Here is a 20,595-nt window from a genome sequence, read left to right on the forward strand (position 1 = left end):
CTGTATACAGTAATATAACCCCCAGCGCTGTATACAGTAATATAACCCCCAGCACTGTATACAGTAATATAACCCCCCAGCGCTGTATACAGTAATATAACCCCCCAGCACTGTATACAATAATATAACCCCCAGCGCTGTATACAGTAATATAACCCCCAGCGCTGTATACAGTAATATCTCATTTTGCCCCTGCAGATCTGGAGCCGCCGTTGCTGTCGGTCATGTGATATTTTGGGTGACTTTCCCGGCTCAAACACCGCACTGAGCTGATGCTTTATGGCGATGCTAATGAAGTCCGTTCCTCCATAGACCTTAATTAGTCAGTAAGTCCAGTTTAGTGATTAAGACTGAGCCATTCTACTGTTCCCCACAGGCAGTATGATAAGGAGTCGGGGGTTTAGTAGATCAGGGATCAGATAACAGAGCGAGAATCATACAAACGGCTGATATGCAGCTGCCTGAAAACTTTATATTATGGGGGCAAAAACAACAACTGGGGTAAAAAAGAAAACAACATGGCGCTCTGGTGGATCCCCCCCCCTTTAACCCGGATGTTATGCCCCCCACAATACTCCTCTGTCTATTGCAGAGTAAAAGTTCCCCCCAACAGGTATCTACTAAATGCAGCTAAAGAGGTAATTCATCTGCATCAGAGGAGGTCCTCGGTGGCTTCACACTGCGGCCGGATTGATATAATTATAGTTATTTTATATATATATATACAGCCGTACATTGTGAACGTTCTATGATTAATAATGCGGAGATTCCAGAATTCCGGGAATGAGATTATTCGCCGCGGGGTGATCCTCTGGAAGAGGTTTGTGGAGGAGGTTATTGCGCAGGTCGTGCTGCGGTTTATTATATAGATATCAAGAAAAACAAGCCATGAAATATATACGTCCTCACCAGGGAGCCGGCGCCAGCCACAATCACTATTTATATACGTTACCAATGCGTTATGCGTCACGTGGTCGCCGTAGGTAAGATTGGGTCATTTATGTATTGTGCCTGATGATGGTTAATAAGAAGCTCCCGTTTCCGTTTCCAGCGCGCATGTTCTGCATCAGAGGAGGCGTTAAAAACATTCTCAGGGTAAAGATGTGCAGGGATCGGGTTACTTTTATAATCTTACCGGTATCGTACCATTATCTTACCGGTATCGTACCGTTATCTTACCGGTATCGTACCGGTATCGTACCGTTATCTTAGCGTTATCTTACCGTTCTGTGGCTTGACAGGTGGCGGGAAGTTTTTGTAATCAGTTTACTGATTTTGCAAAGGAAGGAAAATGTATGAAGGGGGATCCAGCGGTCGGCCATAGTAATTAACGGCATAGCGTTCCTCCATATTTATTAACGGGAATGAAGGGGCATAGCGTTCCTCCATATCTATTAACGGGAATGAAGGGGCATAGCGTTCCTCCATATTTGTTAACGGGAATGAAGGGGCATAGCGTTCCTCCATATTTATTATTGTGAATGAAGGGGCATAGCGTTCCTCCATATTTATTAACGGGAATGAAGAGGCATAGCGTTCCTCCATAATAATTAACGGGAATGAAGAGGCATAGCGTTCCTCCATATTTGTTAACGGGAATGAAGGGGCATAGCGTTCCTCCATAATAATTAACGGGAATGAAGGGGCATAGCGTTCCTCCATATCTATTAACGGGAATGAAGGGGCATAGCGTTCCTCCATATTTGTTAACGGGAATGAAGGGGCATAGCGTTCCTCCATATTTATTATTGTGAATGAAGGGGCATAGCGTTCCTCCATATTTATTAACGGGAATGAAGAGGCATAGCGTTCCTCCATAATAATTAACGGGAATGAAGAGGCATAGCGTTCCTCCATATTTATTAACGAGAATGAAGAGGCATAGCGTTCCTCCATATTTATTAACGGGAATGAAGAGGCATAGCGTTCCTCCATATTTATTAACGGGAATGAAGGGGCATAGCGTTCCTCCATATTGATTAACGAGAATGAAGAAGCATAGCGTTCCTCCATAATAATTAACGGGAATGAAGGGGCATAGCGTTCCTCCATAATAATTAACGGGAATGAAGAGGCATAGCGTTCCTCCATATTTATTAACGAGAATGAAGGGGCATAGCGTTCCTCCATATTTATTAACGGGAATGAAGGGGCATAGCGTTCCTCCATATTTATTAACGAGAATGAAGGGGCATAGCGTTCCTCCATATTTATTAACGGGAATGACGAGGCATAGCGTTCCTCCATATTTATTATCGTGAATGAAGGGGCATAGCGTTCCTCCATATTTATTAACGGGAATGAAGGGGCATAGCGTTCCTCCATATTTATTAACGGGAATGAAGGGGCATAGCGTTCCTCCATATTTATTATCGTGAATGAAGGGGCATAGCGTTCCTCCATATTTATTAACGAGAATGAAGGGGCATAGCGTTCCTCCATATTTATTAGCGGGAATGAAGAGGCATAGCGTTCCTCCATATTTATTAACGAGAATGAAGGGGCATAGCGTTCCTCCATATTTATTAACGGGAATGAAGGGGCATAGCGTTCCTCCATATTTATTAGCGGGAATGAAGAGGCATAGCGTTCCTCCATATTTATTAGCGGGAATGAAGAGGCATAGCGTTCCTCCATATTTATTAACGGGAATGAAGGGGCATAGCGTTCCTCCATATTAATTAACGGGAATGATGGGGGATCCAGCGATCCGTTATAATAATTCAGGAATACAACAACATGAATGCATTATATTTATTATTCTGTAACCTGACATCAGTAGGGGACGGACAGCGGCCATAGGCGGTGGGGGGCTGGGGATTGAAATGGAGGGTTTAAGGACAGGTAGTGGGTGGAGCTATGCAGGATAGGGTGGAGCTACGCAGGAGAGGGTGGGGCTAAGCACCACTTCTTTACCTGGTTTATATACTGTGCGGTCCATCATCCAGCTGTGTCCCCTGCTGCCGGCGTCCCCGGGTTTAACCCGTTGGCTTCTTACAAAACAAACCACGAGCGCAGCGGGGGGAGATTTATAAAAAGAAAACAGAATTTGCATTGGTTTCTATGGTGACAAGGCCACTTTTAACACTTTGCATTGTAATTGTCCTTTACAAATAACCCCCATTGTGTTCTGGCGAGGATAAAGGCAGGGTCACATGATGCTGCGCCTATCTCCCAGAGAGAGAGAGAGAGGGGAGAGAGAAGAGAAAAAGAGACAGGGGGGAGAGAAGAGAGAGAGAGAGAGAGAGAGAGAGAGAGAGAGAGAGAGAGAAGAGAGAAAGGAGAATGAGAGAGAGAGGAGAGAGAGAAGAGAAAAGGGAAAAAGAGACAGGGGAGAGAGAAAGAGACAGGGGAGAGAGAAGAGAGAAAGAGGAGAAAGAGAGAGAGAAGAGAAAAGGGAAGAGACAAAAAGATAAAGGGATGTAACAAAAGACAGGAGGGAATTTAATTCAAAGGAGGAGAAAAGTTACAACAAGAGACCGGAATCTAACACTAGAGGATCAGAGGCTGAGATGGAACGGAAGGATGTTTTACTTTACTGAGAGGGTGGTGGATAAGTGGAACAGCCTCCCAGCAGAAGTGGTAGAGGGTAATACAGTGAGGGTATTAAACATGCGCGGGACAGATATACGGCTCCTGAATCTAAGACGAGACCAACGACTGATTAAGGTTTGAGTCTTTACAGCAGGAGGGACGGGGGCCGGATGGGGCCGATCTGCCGGCGGGTTCTGTGGGGAAGATGAGGGAGCGGTGGAGACGTCTCTGTGTAAAAGGCAGTTTTGAAGAAGATTAATACTGAGAATTCTTGATCCTATATCTTAAAATGGATCAAGGGCTTTGGCATCTCTTATCCTGCGCGGCCGCCTCTGAGCGTCACGGAGAGGATTCCGAGCCGGGGGATTAGAAGACGTTTCTTTCTCTTATCATCGCCTGACGCGTGGCAGTTTTATCTGACTTATTCCGGGAGATATTGTTCGCTGTGGATATAACTTTCGGCTTCCTCTGATCACCGCGGGCGGCTGTCTAATATCTGACAGGAGAAAAAGCCGCCATCTTGGAAACTGCAACATGAACCGGAGACCGCTGGAAACATTAACTCCTATTATATGGAGCCACCCACCTTGGGGTTCTGGGAGGGTGGTTAGATAACATAGATGGAAGAGCCTCCCAGCAGAGGTGGTAGAGGGTAATACAGCGAGGGTATTAAACATGCATGGGATAGACATACGGCTCCTGAATCTAAGACGAGACCAACGACTGATTAAGGTTTGAGTCGTTACAGCAGGACAAGCGGGCGACCAGACGGGGGGCCGGATGGGGCCGATCTGCCGGTGGGTTCTGGGTTTCTGTCTTTCTGGTTGTTAGTTGTGATATTTTTAAATTAATAACATAAAATGAGTTATAATATTAAATAGCTTAATAACATTTTTGTAGAATTGGACATTCCTCGCAGTCCAGCGGACAGACGGCGGCCGCTAGCAGAGAGTTTCTCATACTGATGAGGAAATCGGGAGGCTTCAGCGAGAGTTTGGCCGGCAGATCTGCTCTAGAGGCTCGCAGCTGCCTTCGGGATTATAGACACGGCCCCCCGCAGACGCAGCCGGCGCTCAGAATCACCACATTTATATTTCCAAGATAAAATTAATCATTTCCCAAGAACATGTCCTGAAATGTGATACTTTCAGGGAGACCATTTCTGCCTCATGCTGCAGAGGAGTTTATTGGAACTGGCTGTATACAGTAATACCCCCCAGCGCTGTATACAATAATATTACCCCCCGCGCTGTATACAGTAATATAACCCCCAGCGCTGTATACAGTAATATAACCCCCAGCGCTGTATACAATAATATTACCCCCCGCGCTGTATACAGTAATATAACCCCCAGCGCTGGATACAGTAATATAACCCCCAGCGCTGTATACAGTAATATAACCCCCAGCGCTGTATACAGTAATATAACCCCCCAGCGCTGTATACAGTAATATAACCCCCAGCGCTGTATACAGTAATATAACCCCCAGCTCTGTATACAGTAATATAACCCCCAGCACTGTATACAGTAATATAACCCCCAGCGCTGTATACAGTAATATAACCCCCAGCACTGTATACAGTAATATAACCCCCCAGCGCTGTATACAGTAATATAACCCCCAGCGCTGGATACAGTAATATAACCCCCCAGCGCTGTATACAGTAATACCCCCCAGTGCTGTATACAGTAATATAACCCCCAGCGCTGTATACAGTAATATAACCCCCAGCGCTGTATACAGTAATATAACCCCCAGCACTGTATACAGTAATATATCCCCCAGCGCTGTATACAGTAATATAACCCCCCCAGCGCTGTATACAGTAATATAACCCCCAGCACTGTATACAGTAATATAACCCCCAGCACTGTATACAGTAATATAACCCCCAGCACTGTATACAGTAATATAACCCCCAGCGCTGTATACAGTAATATAACCCCCAGCACTGTATACAGTAATATAACCCCCAGCACTGTATACAGTAATATAACCCCCCAGCGCTGTATACAGTAATATAACCCCCAGCGCTGTATACAGTAATATAACCCCCCCAGCGCTGTATACGGTAATATAACCCCCCAGCGCTGTATACAGTAATATAACCCCCAGCGCTGTATACAGTAATATAACCCCCAGCACTGTATACAGTAATATAACCCCCAGCGCTGTATACAGTAATATAACCCCCCAGCGCTGTATACAGTAATATAACCCCCAGCGCTGTATATAGTAATATACCCCCCAGCGCTGTATACAGTAATATAACCCCCAGCGCTGTATATAGTAATATACCCCCCAGCGCTGTATACAGTAATATAACCCCCAGCGCTGTATACATTAATATAACCCCCCAGCGCTGAATACAGTAATATAACCCCCCAGCACTGTATACAGTAATATAACCCACAGCGCTGTATACAGTAATATAACCCCCCAGCGCTGTATACAGTAATATAACCCCCAGCGCTGTATACAGTAATATAACCCCCAGCGCTGTATACAGTAATATAACCCCCCAGCGCTGTATACAGTAATATAACCCCCCAGCGCTGTATACAGTAATATAACCCCCAGCGCTGTATACAGTAATATAACCCCCAGCGCTGTATACAGTAATATAACCCCCAGCACTGTATACAGTAATATAACCCCCAGCGCTGTATACAGTAATATAACCCCCCAGCGCTGTATACAGTAATATAACCCCAGCGCTGTATACAGTAATATACCCCCCCAGCGCTGTATACAGTAATATAACCCCCCAGCGCTGTATACAGTAATATAACCCCCAGCCCTGTATACAGTAATATACCCCCCCAGCGCTGTATACAGTAATATAACCCCCCAGCACTGTATACAGTAATATAACCCCCAGCGCTGTATACAGTAATATAACCCCCAGCGCTGTATACAGTAATATAACCCCAGCGCTGTATACAGTAATATAACCCCAGCGCTGTATACAGTAATATAACCCCCCAGCGCTGTATACAGTAATATAACCCCCAGCGCTGTATACAGTAATATAACCCCCAGTGCTGTATACAGTAATATAACCCCCAGCGCTGTATACAGTAATATAACCCCAGCCGTTTATCTGTAGACCTGGAGCCGCCATTGTTGTTGATCATGTGATATTTTGGGTGAGTTTCCCGCCTCTCTGTGCTGTTTGGGGATTCTGTTCTCTTCAGTCTTTTGCTTCAAGAATTTATTGTTAAACACCAATGAGAAATGGCTGTGTTTTTCCGCGAGGAGGAGGGATAAATGGGATCGATGTTTCTGTGTCTCGGCCGTGCGTTTCTCTGACATTTATTCAGGAATAACCTCCAGGGGAATAAAGGAACTTCCACGCTAATTATCTGTCATAGCGCGGGGTATCTGCTGCGACGTACGGGGGGCACGGGCCCTGGGGGTGGTATTTAGGTAATGGTCGTGGTGACCTCAGGCATCCCCGGCACCGAGATAAACGCGCATGTACCGTAGCTGGTGTCACCGCTTATGTCATCGGGTAATTGCTTAATAATTGTTTTCTCGTTAAATCCTTGACTATCGATAACAGATTAGGCCGGCCGGGGGTCGATTGCCACTGCCAGCATGACAGCGGAGCGGCGGTCCATCATCTCCAGTTCCTAATCAACGAGGTGAGCGTCCCCCTGAATAACGCCCCCCGCTCCCGGGGCAGCCAGTCCTGCGTTACAAAACGAGAAGCCCCGGGGGCCAAGCGGTTACCCCCTGTGTGCTGCATCTCCATTATTGGCATGTGAACCTTGACGGCCCTTTGCTCAGCCAATGGGTTATTACCCCAATATGGCGGCTCTGCTTGACCCCTTTGTGCTTTTGCCAATGATACCCCCAGCTGGGGCATCCGCCAGGTTTGCACCTATATTAAGAGAGCAGTTTGATTTTGAGTTATTGGGGCTCCTGCGTTGTTCTTTGTAAAGATAATAAATGGCAGGTAATTCTCTTAGGTTTCCTTCTGTTCTGGAAATCAGTAAGAATCTAAGCGTCTCCAGCGTTCCGAGAGGTTAAACGCGCCGGGGTCATAGGGCCGGCGTGTCACGTGATTCTTCTCTTCCTATCGCGAAGAGACATATAGAGCAGCCGTGTGCTCGATGTGCACACGGAGAACGGCAGAGGAAAAGACTGTAAGCTCCTCGGTATACACCTCGCCGTCAGCCATGAAGAGATCTCATACCGGAAAAGGAGAGCACCATCCCAGTATCAGTGATAGAATCCCAGTATCAGTGATAGAATCCCAGTATCAGTGATAGAATCCCAGTATCAGTGATAGAATCCCAGTATCAGTGATAGAATCCCAGTATCATAGTAATCGGTTCCCATACCAGAACCACCCCAGCCGGTTCCTGTACCATAACCACGCCATACAGAACCCATACCAGAATCCTGCCATACAGAACCCATACCAGAACCACGCCATACAGAACCCATACCAGAACCACGCCATACAGAACCCATACCAGAATCACGCCATACAGAACCCATACCATAACCACGCCATACAGAACCCATACCAGAACCACGCCATACAGAACCCATACCAGAATCCTGCCATACAGAACCCATACCAGAACCACGCCATACAGAACCCATACCAGAACCACGCCATACAGAACCCATACCAGAATCACGCCATACAGAACCCATACCAGAACCACGCCATACAGAACCCATACCAGAACCACGCCATACAGAACCCATACCAGAATCACGCCATACAGAACCCATACCAGAATCACGCCATACAGAACCCATACCAGAACCACGCCATACAGAACCCATACCAGAATCACGCCATACAGAACTCATCCCAGAACCACCCCACAGAGTACCCATACCAGAACCACCCCAATGGGTTCCTGTAACAGATTCCCCTCAGTGGGTTCCCATACCAGAAGCCCCAGTTGGTTCCTATATGAGAATCGCCCCAGCAGGTTCCCGTACCACAATCGCCCCAAAGGGTTGCTATACCAGAAACGCCCCATGAAGGTTCCGTACCAGAATCTCCTCAGTGGGTTCCTGATCCCCAATCAGCCCAATGAATTCCCCTTCCAGAATCATCCAATGGGGCTCCTGTACCCCAATTACCCCAATGGGTTAATGCGCCAGCCCTTCAGTAACTGTTGTCTTGCATTGTATGGAATGGGTTTAATGCTTTTGTTTCATATGTTCCTGTGATTCCGCTTGTTCAGGGGGGATTAGTTACTGCATGCGCAGATGGGACTCTTCATCTATGGAACCTGAGACAGAAAAGACCGGCTCTGCTGCACTCCCTGAAATTCCACAAAGAACGGTACGAAAACGCTTCATATTTACATGAAAAATGAACTACAAAAGATGATGCATCTCATCATTTATTTAAATTCACAATTAACCAATGAATGGGCAGAAATATACATTTATAGAAAATGTCAGATCGGCCCAAAATAACTTATTTTTAAAGATGTTTGTGTTAAAATAAACAGCTAAAAATCCCCCGTCCTACAGTGCCCAGCAGAGAGTTTCAAAGAGTTAATGTGTGCGTTCGTGAGTGCGTGCGCATGTGTGCGTGTGCATGAGTGCGTGTGCATGAGTGTGTGGTGCATGTGTGTGTGTGGTGCACATGTGTGTGTGTGGTGCGTGTGAGTGCATATGCATAAGTGTGTGGTGCGTGTGTGCATGAGTGTGTGTGTGCCTGCATGAGTGTGTGTGTGTGAGTGTGTGTATGTGTGTACATGAGTGTGTGTGCATGAGTGTGTGGTGAGTATGTGAGTGTGTGTGGGGGGCGTGTGTGTGAGAGCATGTGTGCATGAGTGTGTGTGTGAGTGCGTGTGCATGAGTGCGTGTGCATGAGTGTGTGGTGCATGTGTGTGTGTGAGTGCACATGTATGTGTGGTGCGTGTGAGTGCATGTGCATAAGTGTGTGGTGCGTGTGTGCATGAGTGTGTGTGTGCCTGCATGAGTGTGTGTGAGTGTGTGTATGTATGTACATGAGTGTGTGTGGTGAGTATGTAAGTGTGTGTGTGGTGCGTGTGTGAGAGCATGTGTGCATGAGTGCATGTGCATAAGTGTGTGTGGTGCATGTGTGCATGAGTGTGTGTGTGTGTATGAGTGTGTGTGTGAGTGTGAGTGTGAGTGTGTGTGTGTTTGTGAGTGTGTGTGTGAGTGTGTGTATGAGTGTGTGAGTGAGTGTGTGTGCACACGACAGGTGAAAGTTACCCCCTACAGAGTGACACTAGTTAACTTTGCAATATTGTAACAGGTTGAGCAATAAAATACTTTTCACCAACAAATGACAGGATTTGATTAATAACCCTTCGAACGCTGGCACCTATTTCATTTAATCTGTCGGGAAATTGTTAAATGTCAGTGTTAAAGTGTGTTCAGCCTCCTGTGCGCATGCGCTGAGCATTAAGTGAGTGTGTTAAGTGAGTTAATGCATGCCATGGTTGTTGATCCTCATCAAAAAAAAAAATATATATTAATTGCAGATGGTTTTAGAGGCTGAATTGCAGCAGTTTAAGGAGTGAAGGTTTAGAGCGGTCATTTTAAATGTTTATTTATAGAGTAATCACGATGACCTCATAAATATCGCATTCAATAAAGAATGAAAATATATCCCGCCAGAGAACGCTGATGAATATTCACCCGGCTTTTACCTGTAATTTTACCGTCCGCGGGAGGCGGCTTGAGCGGGGTTAATTACCCGGTCATGTTATGATTGCGTGTTCCTCAGGGAAGGCCGGGCAGCACACGTTACAAAAATATATCAAAAGCGGCTTTTCACGGGAGGAACGGCGGCTCCGGAGCTGTCAGACATCGGCTTATCCAACCCGCAGAGCCAAAAACCGATTCCCGTAACGCTACCGAGAACGGGCAACAACACACATCAGAGCGGGGGCCACTTCTATCAGCCGGCAGGAGACCCCCGGGGCCCGCCGTGTCCGGGGCAGCTGGGAGGGGGCAGATTGATGAGCTTAGTCCCTCGGTAAGGAAGGGTCAGTCCAAGACCCACTCACTCTGACAGCGTACACTAACACCCACTCACACTAACAGCATACACTAACACCCACTCACACTAACAGCATACACTAACACCCACTCACTCTAACAGCATACACTAACACCCACTCACTCTAACAGCGTACACTAACACCCACTCACTCTAACAGCATACACTAACACCCACTCACTCTAACAGCGTACACTAACACTCACTCGCTCTAACAGCATACACTAACACCCACTCACTCTAACAGCGTACACTAACACCCACTCACACTAACAGCATACACTAACACCCACTCACTCTAACAGCGTACACTAACACCCACTCACTCTAACAGCATACACTAACACCCACTCACACTAACAGCGTACACTAACACCCACTCACTCTGACAGCGTACACTAACACTCACTCGCTCTAACATCTCCATTTCCCCCTTCCTCTTACCCCTGGCAGAGCCCGGTCTCCTGCGCAGCTCACACTCTTTGTACTACCGGTTTTGTGACCCCGCTGGGCTCCTCTGTTACCCCGGCAGGGGCAGCCCGAAGACTTCAGTCCCCATTTGGGCTGCTGGGATTCACCCCTCGGGATGCCCGCCGCGCACAGCACCGTTTACCGGGGGTAATAATATAGCACAGGGTGTTTTGGATTTGCTGGAGGGTTTTGTGATTAATCAGTTAATGCGCTGGAGACGACAAAGGAAAGGATTCTGTACAGTGAGGGCAATAAAGGTACAGAATCCACTGCAGAGAGGGGGGGGTCTATCCGATGCACCGGGCGCCTCCAACAAGAGCAAAAGCAGCACCTGCAGGGTATAAATAATTGTAAAAACAGCAATATTTAGGAACTTTTTCATCCAAGGAGAAATCCGATCACCTTTCGGAGTCAAGAAGGAAAAATAGCTTAATTGGTGGTTTTCTGCTGTCTTTTGGATCAAAAACTGGAAGGATCAGTAGCTGCCACAATAGATTTTTTTTCTTTTTGAGGCTAATAATTTAAGAAAAGAAAAAGTGTCGGTGCGCTAAGCTAGTCTCAGGCTTTCTTGTAATAATTTAAGAATCCTCTAAAGAATTAAAAAAAATGAATAATACCGTATTACTAAAATGATTTTTTTAAATAATTGGAATGACGAAAGGTGAGCATTTTGTAAGAAGCAGCTCATTTTTTTCCCTAAGTGTCTTCTGGGAAGATCTAAAGGGAAAGCGATGATATCAGCTGGCTGCGCACAGGTTAACCGGTCCAGGAAATCACAGATCTGTCAGGGACGACCTTGTGAAAAATGGCCGCATCGGGGAAGGACGTTTTAGGCGGCTGAGAGTTTCCGTCTCTCACGATCGCCGAGAATGAAGCCCTTGAAATAGACATCACCGTCTGCCTTCAAAGCTTACACAACTACTGAGTCCAAGACAACACGTTCAATTATCCTTACCACCTATAGAAGTGCTAGATAAGTGGAGCAGCCTCCCAGCAGATGTGGTAGAGGGTAATACAGTGAGGGTATTAAACATGCATGGGATAGGCATACGGCTCCTGAATCTAAGACGAGACCGACGACTGATTAAGGTTTGAGTCGTTACAGCGGGAGAGACGGCGAGTAGCCGGGGGCCGGACGGGTCTCCCCTGAACGTATATATATATGTATGTTTCTAATACAGCCGGTTTTTGCAGTTTCCGCCTTTTCTCAATCCTTCTGCTTTAGTTTGTTTTTTGTTTTTTGCAGAATTACGTGCTGCCACCTGCCTTTCCAGAGTAAGTGGCTGTACGTCGGGACGGAGCGAGGGAATACGCACGTCGTGAATATCGAGTCCTTTGTCCTCTCCGGATACGTGGTTATGTGGAACAAGGCGATTGAGCTGTAAGTTTCCCTGTCGCGTTCCGTCCCGTTCCGTCGCGTGTTCCGGTGAGCTGTTAGTGTTTGTAGACGGTGGCTGATGCCGCGCAGGGAGCGTCAGAATATCTTATATATTATGTGTTTTCTGATGGTCTATGGATAAAAATCCACGGTGAGAAAGAACTAATAATAAGAATGTTCTCTGTGTTTCTAAGGGTCTGTAGTGGTCTTTTTCGGTGATTCGGCTTGAAAGAAGTGCAGGCATCTGAACCGGCAGGCACACAAATGGCGTTTATAGAATGAATTAAGACGCTGAGCTGTTAGCTGGGTTGAGGGTTTGCTCAGTTCATTAATCAGCATGTTTATTGTGACTTTACATTTTGCGCGTTACAGGTGAGGGCATGTGAATTCAATGTGAACTCGCGTGTCCTCACCTGAAACACGCAAAAACTACATCCAGCTACAACATACAATAACAAATAAAAAAAAAACAAGGTGAGGGTCCCAGGACCACCTATTAACCAAGGTGAAGGGGGCTTCTCTCCCCCAACTCTGCGGGCAGTGGTGGTGAAGGGTAATGAAAGAACTCTGGGGGTATATTACCATATATACCATAAATTACCCATATACCCTGTCCATATACCCTGCCCATATACCCTGCCCATATACCCCGTCCATATACCCTGCCCATATACCCTGCCCATATACCCTGTCCATATACCTGTCCATATACCCTGTCCATATACCTGTCCATATACCCTGCCCATATACCCTGTCCATATACCTGTCCATATACCCTGTCCATATACCTGTCCATATACCCTGTCCATATACCCTGTCCATATACCCTGTCCATATACCTGTCCATATACCCTGTCCATATACCTGTCCATATACCCTGTCCATATACCCTGCCCATATACCTGTCCATATACCCTGTCCATATACCCTGTCCATATACCCTGTCCATACACCCTGTCCATACACCCTGTCCATACACCCTGTCCATATACCTGTCCATATACCCTGTCCATATACCCTGTCCATATACCCTGTCCATATACCCTGTCCATATACCCTGTCCATACACCCTGTCCATATACCTGTCCATATACCCTGTCCATATACCCTGTCCATACACCCTGTCCATATACCCTGTCCATATACCCTGTCCATATACCCTGTCCATATACCCTGTCCATATACCCTGTCCATACACCCTGTCCATATACCCTGTCCATATACCTGTCCAAATACCCTGTCCATATACCCTGTCCATACACCCTGTCCATACACCCTGTCCATATACCCTGTCCATATACCCTGTCCATACACCCTGTCCATATACCCTGTCCATATACCCTGTCCATATACCCTGTCCATATACCCTGTCCATATACCCTGCCCATATACCTGTCCATATACCCTGTCCATATACCCTGTCCATATACCCTGTCCATATACCCTGTCCATATACCTGTCCATATACCCTGTCTATATACCTGTCTATATACCCTGTCCATATACCCTGTCCATATACCCTGTCCATATACCCTGCCCATATACCTGTCCATATACCCTGTCCATATACCCTGTCCATATACCCTGTCCATATACCCTGTCCACGTGGATCTCTGTTTTTTGTTTATGTTATTTTCATGTAGCCAGGAGTGGGGAGGACCAGCAAGTCATCTCTCAATCCTTTTAACCCCTTCTTTCTCTCTCCCCTTTGCATCCACCCCTCCTCTATATATTTTTTCTCCTCTATGTCTTATTTTTATCTTCCACACATATCACATATTCATCTATTTTAACTCTTTAGAGACTGATAGCAATGTATGCGATCTCAGTAGTTGTGGAACTGGACTTAGCTCCTTCTCCCTGATTGGATACACGCTCTCACCCCCTCGCCCTGATTGGATACACACTTTTACATCCTCTCCCTAATTCCATGCACAATCACTCCCCTCCCCCCGATTACATGCGCGCTCACCCCATCTCTCTGATTGGATACACACTCATTCTCCTTACCTTGATTAAATACATACTCTCCCTGATTGAATCCACACTCACCCCTCTCCTTGATTGGATGCACACTTTTCCCCCACTCCCTGATTGGATGCACACTCACCCCTCTCCCTGATTGGATGCACATTTCCCCCCGCTCCCTGATTGGATGCACACTCACCCCTTCTCCCTGATTGGATGGAGTAATCCGCTGTTAATGCTGCTCTGGAGACGGTGAAGATGAAACGCGTTTGCCGAGATGTTTTATTCTCTGGCATTTAGAAAATGAAAGCCCTGGTCCCCGGCTCGCGGTTATCCGAGTCGTTTATCGCCTCTCGCTGTGGGTTTTATTCGACATAAATCAAAGTTTGCACTAAAAACCGTTATCTTCCTAATAACACGATATGTAAAGCGCTTCTAACTGCTTGTCTTAACGACCTTAATTGATCGGATCTAGTTAACCAAATATAAAAAACATTTATTTATGATTTTCACCTTTATCAAGAAAATATCCTAAATTTATATAGAAGGGGAGACATTTCAGATTCTGCTCGGATCGTTATATTCCGGGTGAAGCAATAAGAATGATTCAGAGAACGCTTCCTAAATATTATAAAAAAATTAGACATTCTTCCCAAGTGTCCGTGTTTAGTTTGGGCATTCCCTCTCCCAAATCCCTGATGCCCCTCTCTCCTCCCCTGATCCCCCCTCTCTCCTCCCCTGATCCCCCTCTTTCCTCCTCTGATGCCCCTCTCTCTTCCCCTGATGTCCCTCTCTCCCCCCCTGATGCCCCTCTCTCCTCCCCTGATGCCCCTCTCTCCTCCCCTGATGCCCCTCTCTCCTCCCCCCGATGCCCCTCTCTCCTCCCCTGATTCCCCTCTCTCCTCCCCTGATGCCCCTCTCTCCTCCCTGCGCGCCCCTCTCTCCTCCCCTGATGCCCCTCTTTTCTAGGAGGTCAGAATGTTTGCTGGGTATGAGGGGATCGCAGGGTTCTACGGCCCTAAAAGCCCCGATAATGTGTATAGAAACAGCAGGAAAGGCAATTAATAAGGACAGGAGGGAATTTATTTCAAAGGAGGTTATCTCCAGAAACCAGAATGTAACACTAGAGGGTCAGAGACCGAGATGGAATGGAATGAAGTTCTACTTTACTGAGCAGGTGGTAGGTAAGCGGAATAGCCTCCCAGTAGAAGTGGTAGAGGCTAATTATTTCCTTCATTCCATCCTTCTTTCCCTCCTCTCTTTATCCCTTCCTTCCTTCTGTTTCTTCCAATTTCTCTCTTTCCTCCGTCCCTTACTTTCTTCGTTCCCTCTCTTCCTTCGTCCACCCATCGCTGTCTTTTACAGACATAGAGTTACAAAGTAAAACGCGTAAAGCACGAGTGAAACGGCAGCATTGGAAGTGCAGCGCCGTATACATTGTACAGCTTAGTGCGTTGTGATTGGCTGTCTCCGCCTGTTACTGACGCGCTCAGCGGGCCTTTTTTCCTTTCTTTTTTTGCAGATCTACAAAGGCTCACCCCGGCCCCGTCGTGCACCTGAGTGACACCCCTAGGGATGAAGGGAAGGTAAGGGGGCCAAGTGTTTACACTTAAGATTCACAGAGGAAACTGCAGGGGTTAATCAGTACAGACATGAGTTATAGGGGTAAACGAGTGAAACCGGGTGCAGTCACCATGGCAACTAACAGAAAGTTCCTGCTGACTGCTTTAACCCTTAACCATTTAACCCAAATCCAGAGGGAACTGTATGGGTTAACCAGCGCCGCATTATGTCCCGGTACGGGGGAGGGGGCTTGTAATGGTCCGGTTCCCCCGTAGAAGGTCCCGGAATAAACCATTCGCTGCCGGGGAATGTTCCTCTGTCTCGCCTGCTGTTGAAAGCTTTGCCGCCGCCGAGCTCTGACCTCGTTTCCGGATTCCGTCTGATTGGTAAATTGGATTTCTCTCGCACTCCGGCTGATTGCTTTTCTCTTCAAATTACTCCTCGTACAGCGCTGAGTACCCAGAGGCAGCAGCCTGCGCTCCGTGCAGTCCGACTCACGCCGTCTCGGTTACCCCGTGAGTGCCCAGGTATCGCGGTATAGAGAGGGTTAATCCAGACATGGGCATCTCGGGATTAACCCTTCCTATACTGTTCTTCCTGGGCACCCAGAGGGTATTGCAGCGGATGAAGCCTCTCTATATCAGGATAATAACAGCCCCCACATCCCGCGTCAGCCCGTCAGGAACGGAAGGTGAAGAACGCGGGGTATTAACCCCTAACGGCACGGATTCCGCACATAATATTCCAGGATTTACTACGCATTTATAATGAGTATTAAAGGGTCATCCTCACTACCTGCATCGGTCAACCTGTCCGTTCCTTTAACCCACGTCTGTCCGGGTCTGTCTGCCCCCCTGTCTGTACAGCAGGATGACTTTTGCCAATTTAACCCATTACACGTCGGCCAAACCTGACTTTTTTGGTTTTGTTTTAATTGGGTTAAATCTCAAGGGCCCCCTGTGCTCCCGATCCACCCCTTCCACCCCACCGCTTTTGTACGGTGACAATAAGAGTGTAGAAGTTCCAATTTACCCCTGCTCCAGGTTGGTGGTTACAGAGAGGCCACTGAACCAAGCAACCCAGAACCCGCCGGCAGATTGGCCCCATCCGGCCCCCGTCTAGTCGCCCGTTTCTCCTGCTGTAAAGACTCAAACCTTAATCAGTCGTTGGTCTACCACCTCTGCTGGGAGGCTGTTCCACTTACCTAGATCCAGGAGCCATATACCTACTCTGTGCATGTTTAAATTCCCTCACTATATTAGCCTCTACCACTTCTGCTGGGAGGCTGTTCCGCTTACCTCGATCCGGGAGCCATATACCTACTCCGTGCATGTTTAAATTCCCTCACTATATTAGCCTCTACCACTTCTCCTGGGAGGCTGTGACCTCCATCTATCCACGGCCTCCGCCAGTTTTTATTTGTCTTGAAAGTAGAAACGAGCACCAGTTATTTTCGCACGGAGCGTTTTTTTTGGAAAGTGTTAAATAAAAGATGCTTGGAGTTTTTAGATTATTTAAGAAGCAGTAAATGCACCGCGTGTGCGCACGTTTATTCCGGGCCCGCACATAATGTGCTAAAAGGATCGGCGACATTAATGGTGACCGCATTCCCGTCCGTCCTGCGAAGAGCAAAGTATAGATTGTTTCCCCTTCAATTTGTCGCCGTCTTTAACCCATTAATTAAAATAAAACTCTTACCGCGGAATTTATTTCTCACTCTATGATCAGCCGATCAGTGGCAGGAGAGTGCTAACATTGAAGCCGACGGGAAGAGTGCATACACGAGTCCCGCGCGCATGTATAAAGTTTTTGGACAGCGATGATCGTTTCCTGCCGTGGATGAATTTCCGAGGGCTTTTCGCCATTCGGAACCTAAATTTGTTCTCATTCACCCTCAGTAACTCTTTCATCATGCTCTCACTTCACTCTCCCTCACGCTCTCTCACACTATCATTCACTCTCCCTCACGCTATCTCACACTATCATTCGCTCTCCCTCACACTATCTTACACTATCATTCACTCTCCCTCACACTATCATTCACTCTCCCTCACACTATCTCACACTATCATTCACTCTCCCTCACACTATCTTACACTATCATTCACTCTCCCTCACACTATCTCACACTATCATTCACTCTCCCTCACACTATCTTACACTATCATTCACTCTCCCTCACACTATCTTACACTATCATTCACTCTCCCTCACGCTATTTTACACTATCATTCACTCTCCCTCACGCTATTTTACACTATCATTCACTCTCCCTCACGCTATTTTACACTATCATTCACTCTCCCTCACACTATCTTACACTATCATTCACTCTCCCTCACACTTTCTTACACTATCATTCACTCTCCCTCACGCTATTTTACACTATCATTCACTCTCCCTCACGCTATTTTACACTATCATTCACTCTCCCTCACGCTATTTTACACTATCATTCACTCTCCCTCACACTATCTTACACTATCATTCACTCTCCCTCACACTTTCTTACACTATCATTCACTCTCCCACAGAAGTAGAAGCGTTCCGTGACTTTCATTCAAACTCTGAAAATGATTCTTTTTAGTTTTTTGTTACTTTGTTGGTTTTTACACCCAGATTTGCGCGTTGAGAGACTGTTATGTGTATTCGCTGCTTGTGTATAAATGCTATAAATATCCCGAACCATTTCCCTGTAGATTGGTACAAAGCACGACGTCAGGTCGGGCAGAGCCTCTCGGGTATTCGGGTAAATGCCGTGTTTATAGCCGTTACCCTGTAACTAGCATAACAGCAGAACGTGCACTTCATGCCTTCCACCCGTCTGCTTTATCTCTGCGCTCCAACCGACATGTTTTATCGGGTTAAAAAATAAAAGTAACCAAAGTAACTGTTTTTATTTGCAGCTTCTGATAGGATATGAAACGGGAACGATAGTCCTTTGGGATTTAAGATGTAAGCGGGCCGACATGAGATTTTATTACGACGAGGTAAGACCTTCCCAAATATGCGATCGGCACATTCTGCATGCACCTCAATCCTAAACCACACCCCATATCTAAACCCCTCCCAATCCTAAACCGCACCCCAATCCTAAACCGCACCCCAATCCTAAACCGCATCCCAATCCTAAACCACTCCCCAATCCTAAACCGCACCCCAATCCTTAACCACTCCCCAATCCTAAACCGCACCCCAATCCTAAACCGCACCCCAATCCTTAACCACTCCCCAATCCTAAACCGCACCCCAATCCTAAACCGCATCCCAATCCTAAACCACTCCCCAATCCTAAACCGCACCCCAATCCTTAACCACTCCCCAATCCTAAACCGCACCCCAATCCTAAACCGCACCCCAATCCTTAACCACTCCCCAATCCTAAACCGCACCCCAATCCTAAACCACAACCCGATCCTAAACCACACCCCAATCCTAAACCGCACCCCAATCCTAAACCACTCCCCAATCCTTAACCGCACCCCAATCCTAATCCACGCCCCAATCCTAAACCATGGTGCTTTTCACATAGAGTATAATAGAAGGACTGTCGCTATATGTGTGCTGCATACAGGAGCCGCTGTCTCGCTGCCCCGCCATGTTTTAACTTGTTGAGTACAAACCAAGCCCAAGAGTGTTGGGGTTTATTTGCTAATGAAGGAGTTTGCAGGAGGGCTGCAGTTTCATCTGATTTATCTATACATTATACAGGGGCCGGCTCGCTGATTTATCTATGCATTATACAGGGGCCGGCTCGCTGATTTAAATATACATTATACAGGGGCTGGGTCACTGATTTAAATATACAGGGGGCCGGTCGCTGATTTATCTATACATTATACAGGGGCCGGTAACTGATTTATCTATACATTATACAGGGGCCGGTCACTGATTTATCTATACATTATACAGGGGCCGGCTCGCTGATTTATCTATACATTATACAGGGGCCGGTCACTGATTTATCTATAGATTATACAGGGGCCGGTCACTGATTTATCTATACATTATACAGGGGGCCAGTCACTGATTTATCTATACATTATACGGGGCCGGCTCGCTGATTTATCTATACATTATACAGGGGCCGGTCACTGATTTAACTATACATTATACAGGGGGCCGGTCACTGATTTATCTATACATTATACAGGGGTGGGGGTGCCTCGCTGATTTATCTATACATTATACAGGGGCATTATGCTCAGCCCTTCCTGCGATAGAAGCCCCCTGGGGTCAGCCGTGCATAATGCGCAGTGAAGTCGGTGAAATTAAATGCAAGCGTAAGTAAATTGAGGGCTTGCTGAGAATGGCGAGGAAGCCGGTAGGAGTGACGAGGATCAGGAGACAGGGAAGTGACATCCGCGCAGGTGAGGAGTAAGGGACTCGCTGATTGATTAATAGATTCTGCCGTCGGCTTAGAAATAACCAAAGCCTGTTACGGGGCCGGCAGCTGCTTGCCGGCGGAAGGCGTTGATGCGACAGAATGAACTAAATGGATTATTCCTAGAGGTTCTTGCGATTCCCTCATCTCAGGAAACAGCAGCCAGACGGAGCGATCACCCCCAGCTCGTGGGAGCAGAGAAGCCGCGCCCGCCGCATACGCTTTAATATTATTATTATCTTTTATTTGGATAGCGCCAATCATTCCCCAGCTGCTCGC

The 20,595-nt window shown here is 46.9% G+C and overlaps 1 protein-coding gene across 6 annotated transcripts in view; it reads left to right on the forward strand.

Moving 5' to 3' along the window:
* STXBP5L (syntaxin binding protein 5L) overlaps positions 1-20,595 on the forward strand; it is a 93,170-nt gene that overhangs the window by 27,903 nt on the left and 44,672 nt on the right. For all 6 annotated transcript variants that reach the window (XM_053457011.1, XM_053457007.1, XM_053457009.1 and 3 more), the window contains exons 3-7: positions 7,103-7,184; positions 8,754-8,854; positions 12,270-12,404; positions 15,892-15,955; positions 18,839-18,922. In XM_053457011.1, the coding sequence (XP_053312986.1) occupies positions 7,103-7,184; positions 8,754-8,854; positions 12,270-12,404; positions 15,892-15,955; positions 18,839-18,922 (466 nt within the window). The remainder of the gene's footprint in view (positions 1-7,102; positions 7,185-8,753; positions 8,855-12,269; positions 12,405-15,891; positions 15,956-18,838; positions 18,923-20,595) is intronic.

This window comes from Spea bombifrons, chromosome 2 (assembly GCF_027358695.1).
Source record: "Spea bombifrons isolate aSpeBom1 chromosome 2, aSpeBom1.2.pri, whole genome shotgun sequence".
Lineage (NCBI taxonomy): Eukaryota > Metazoa > Chordata > Amphibia > Anura > Pelobatidae > Spea > Spea bombifrons.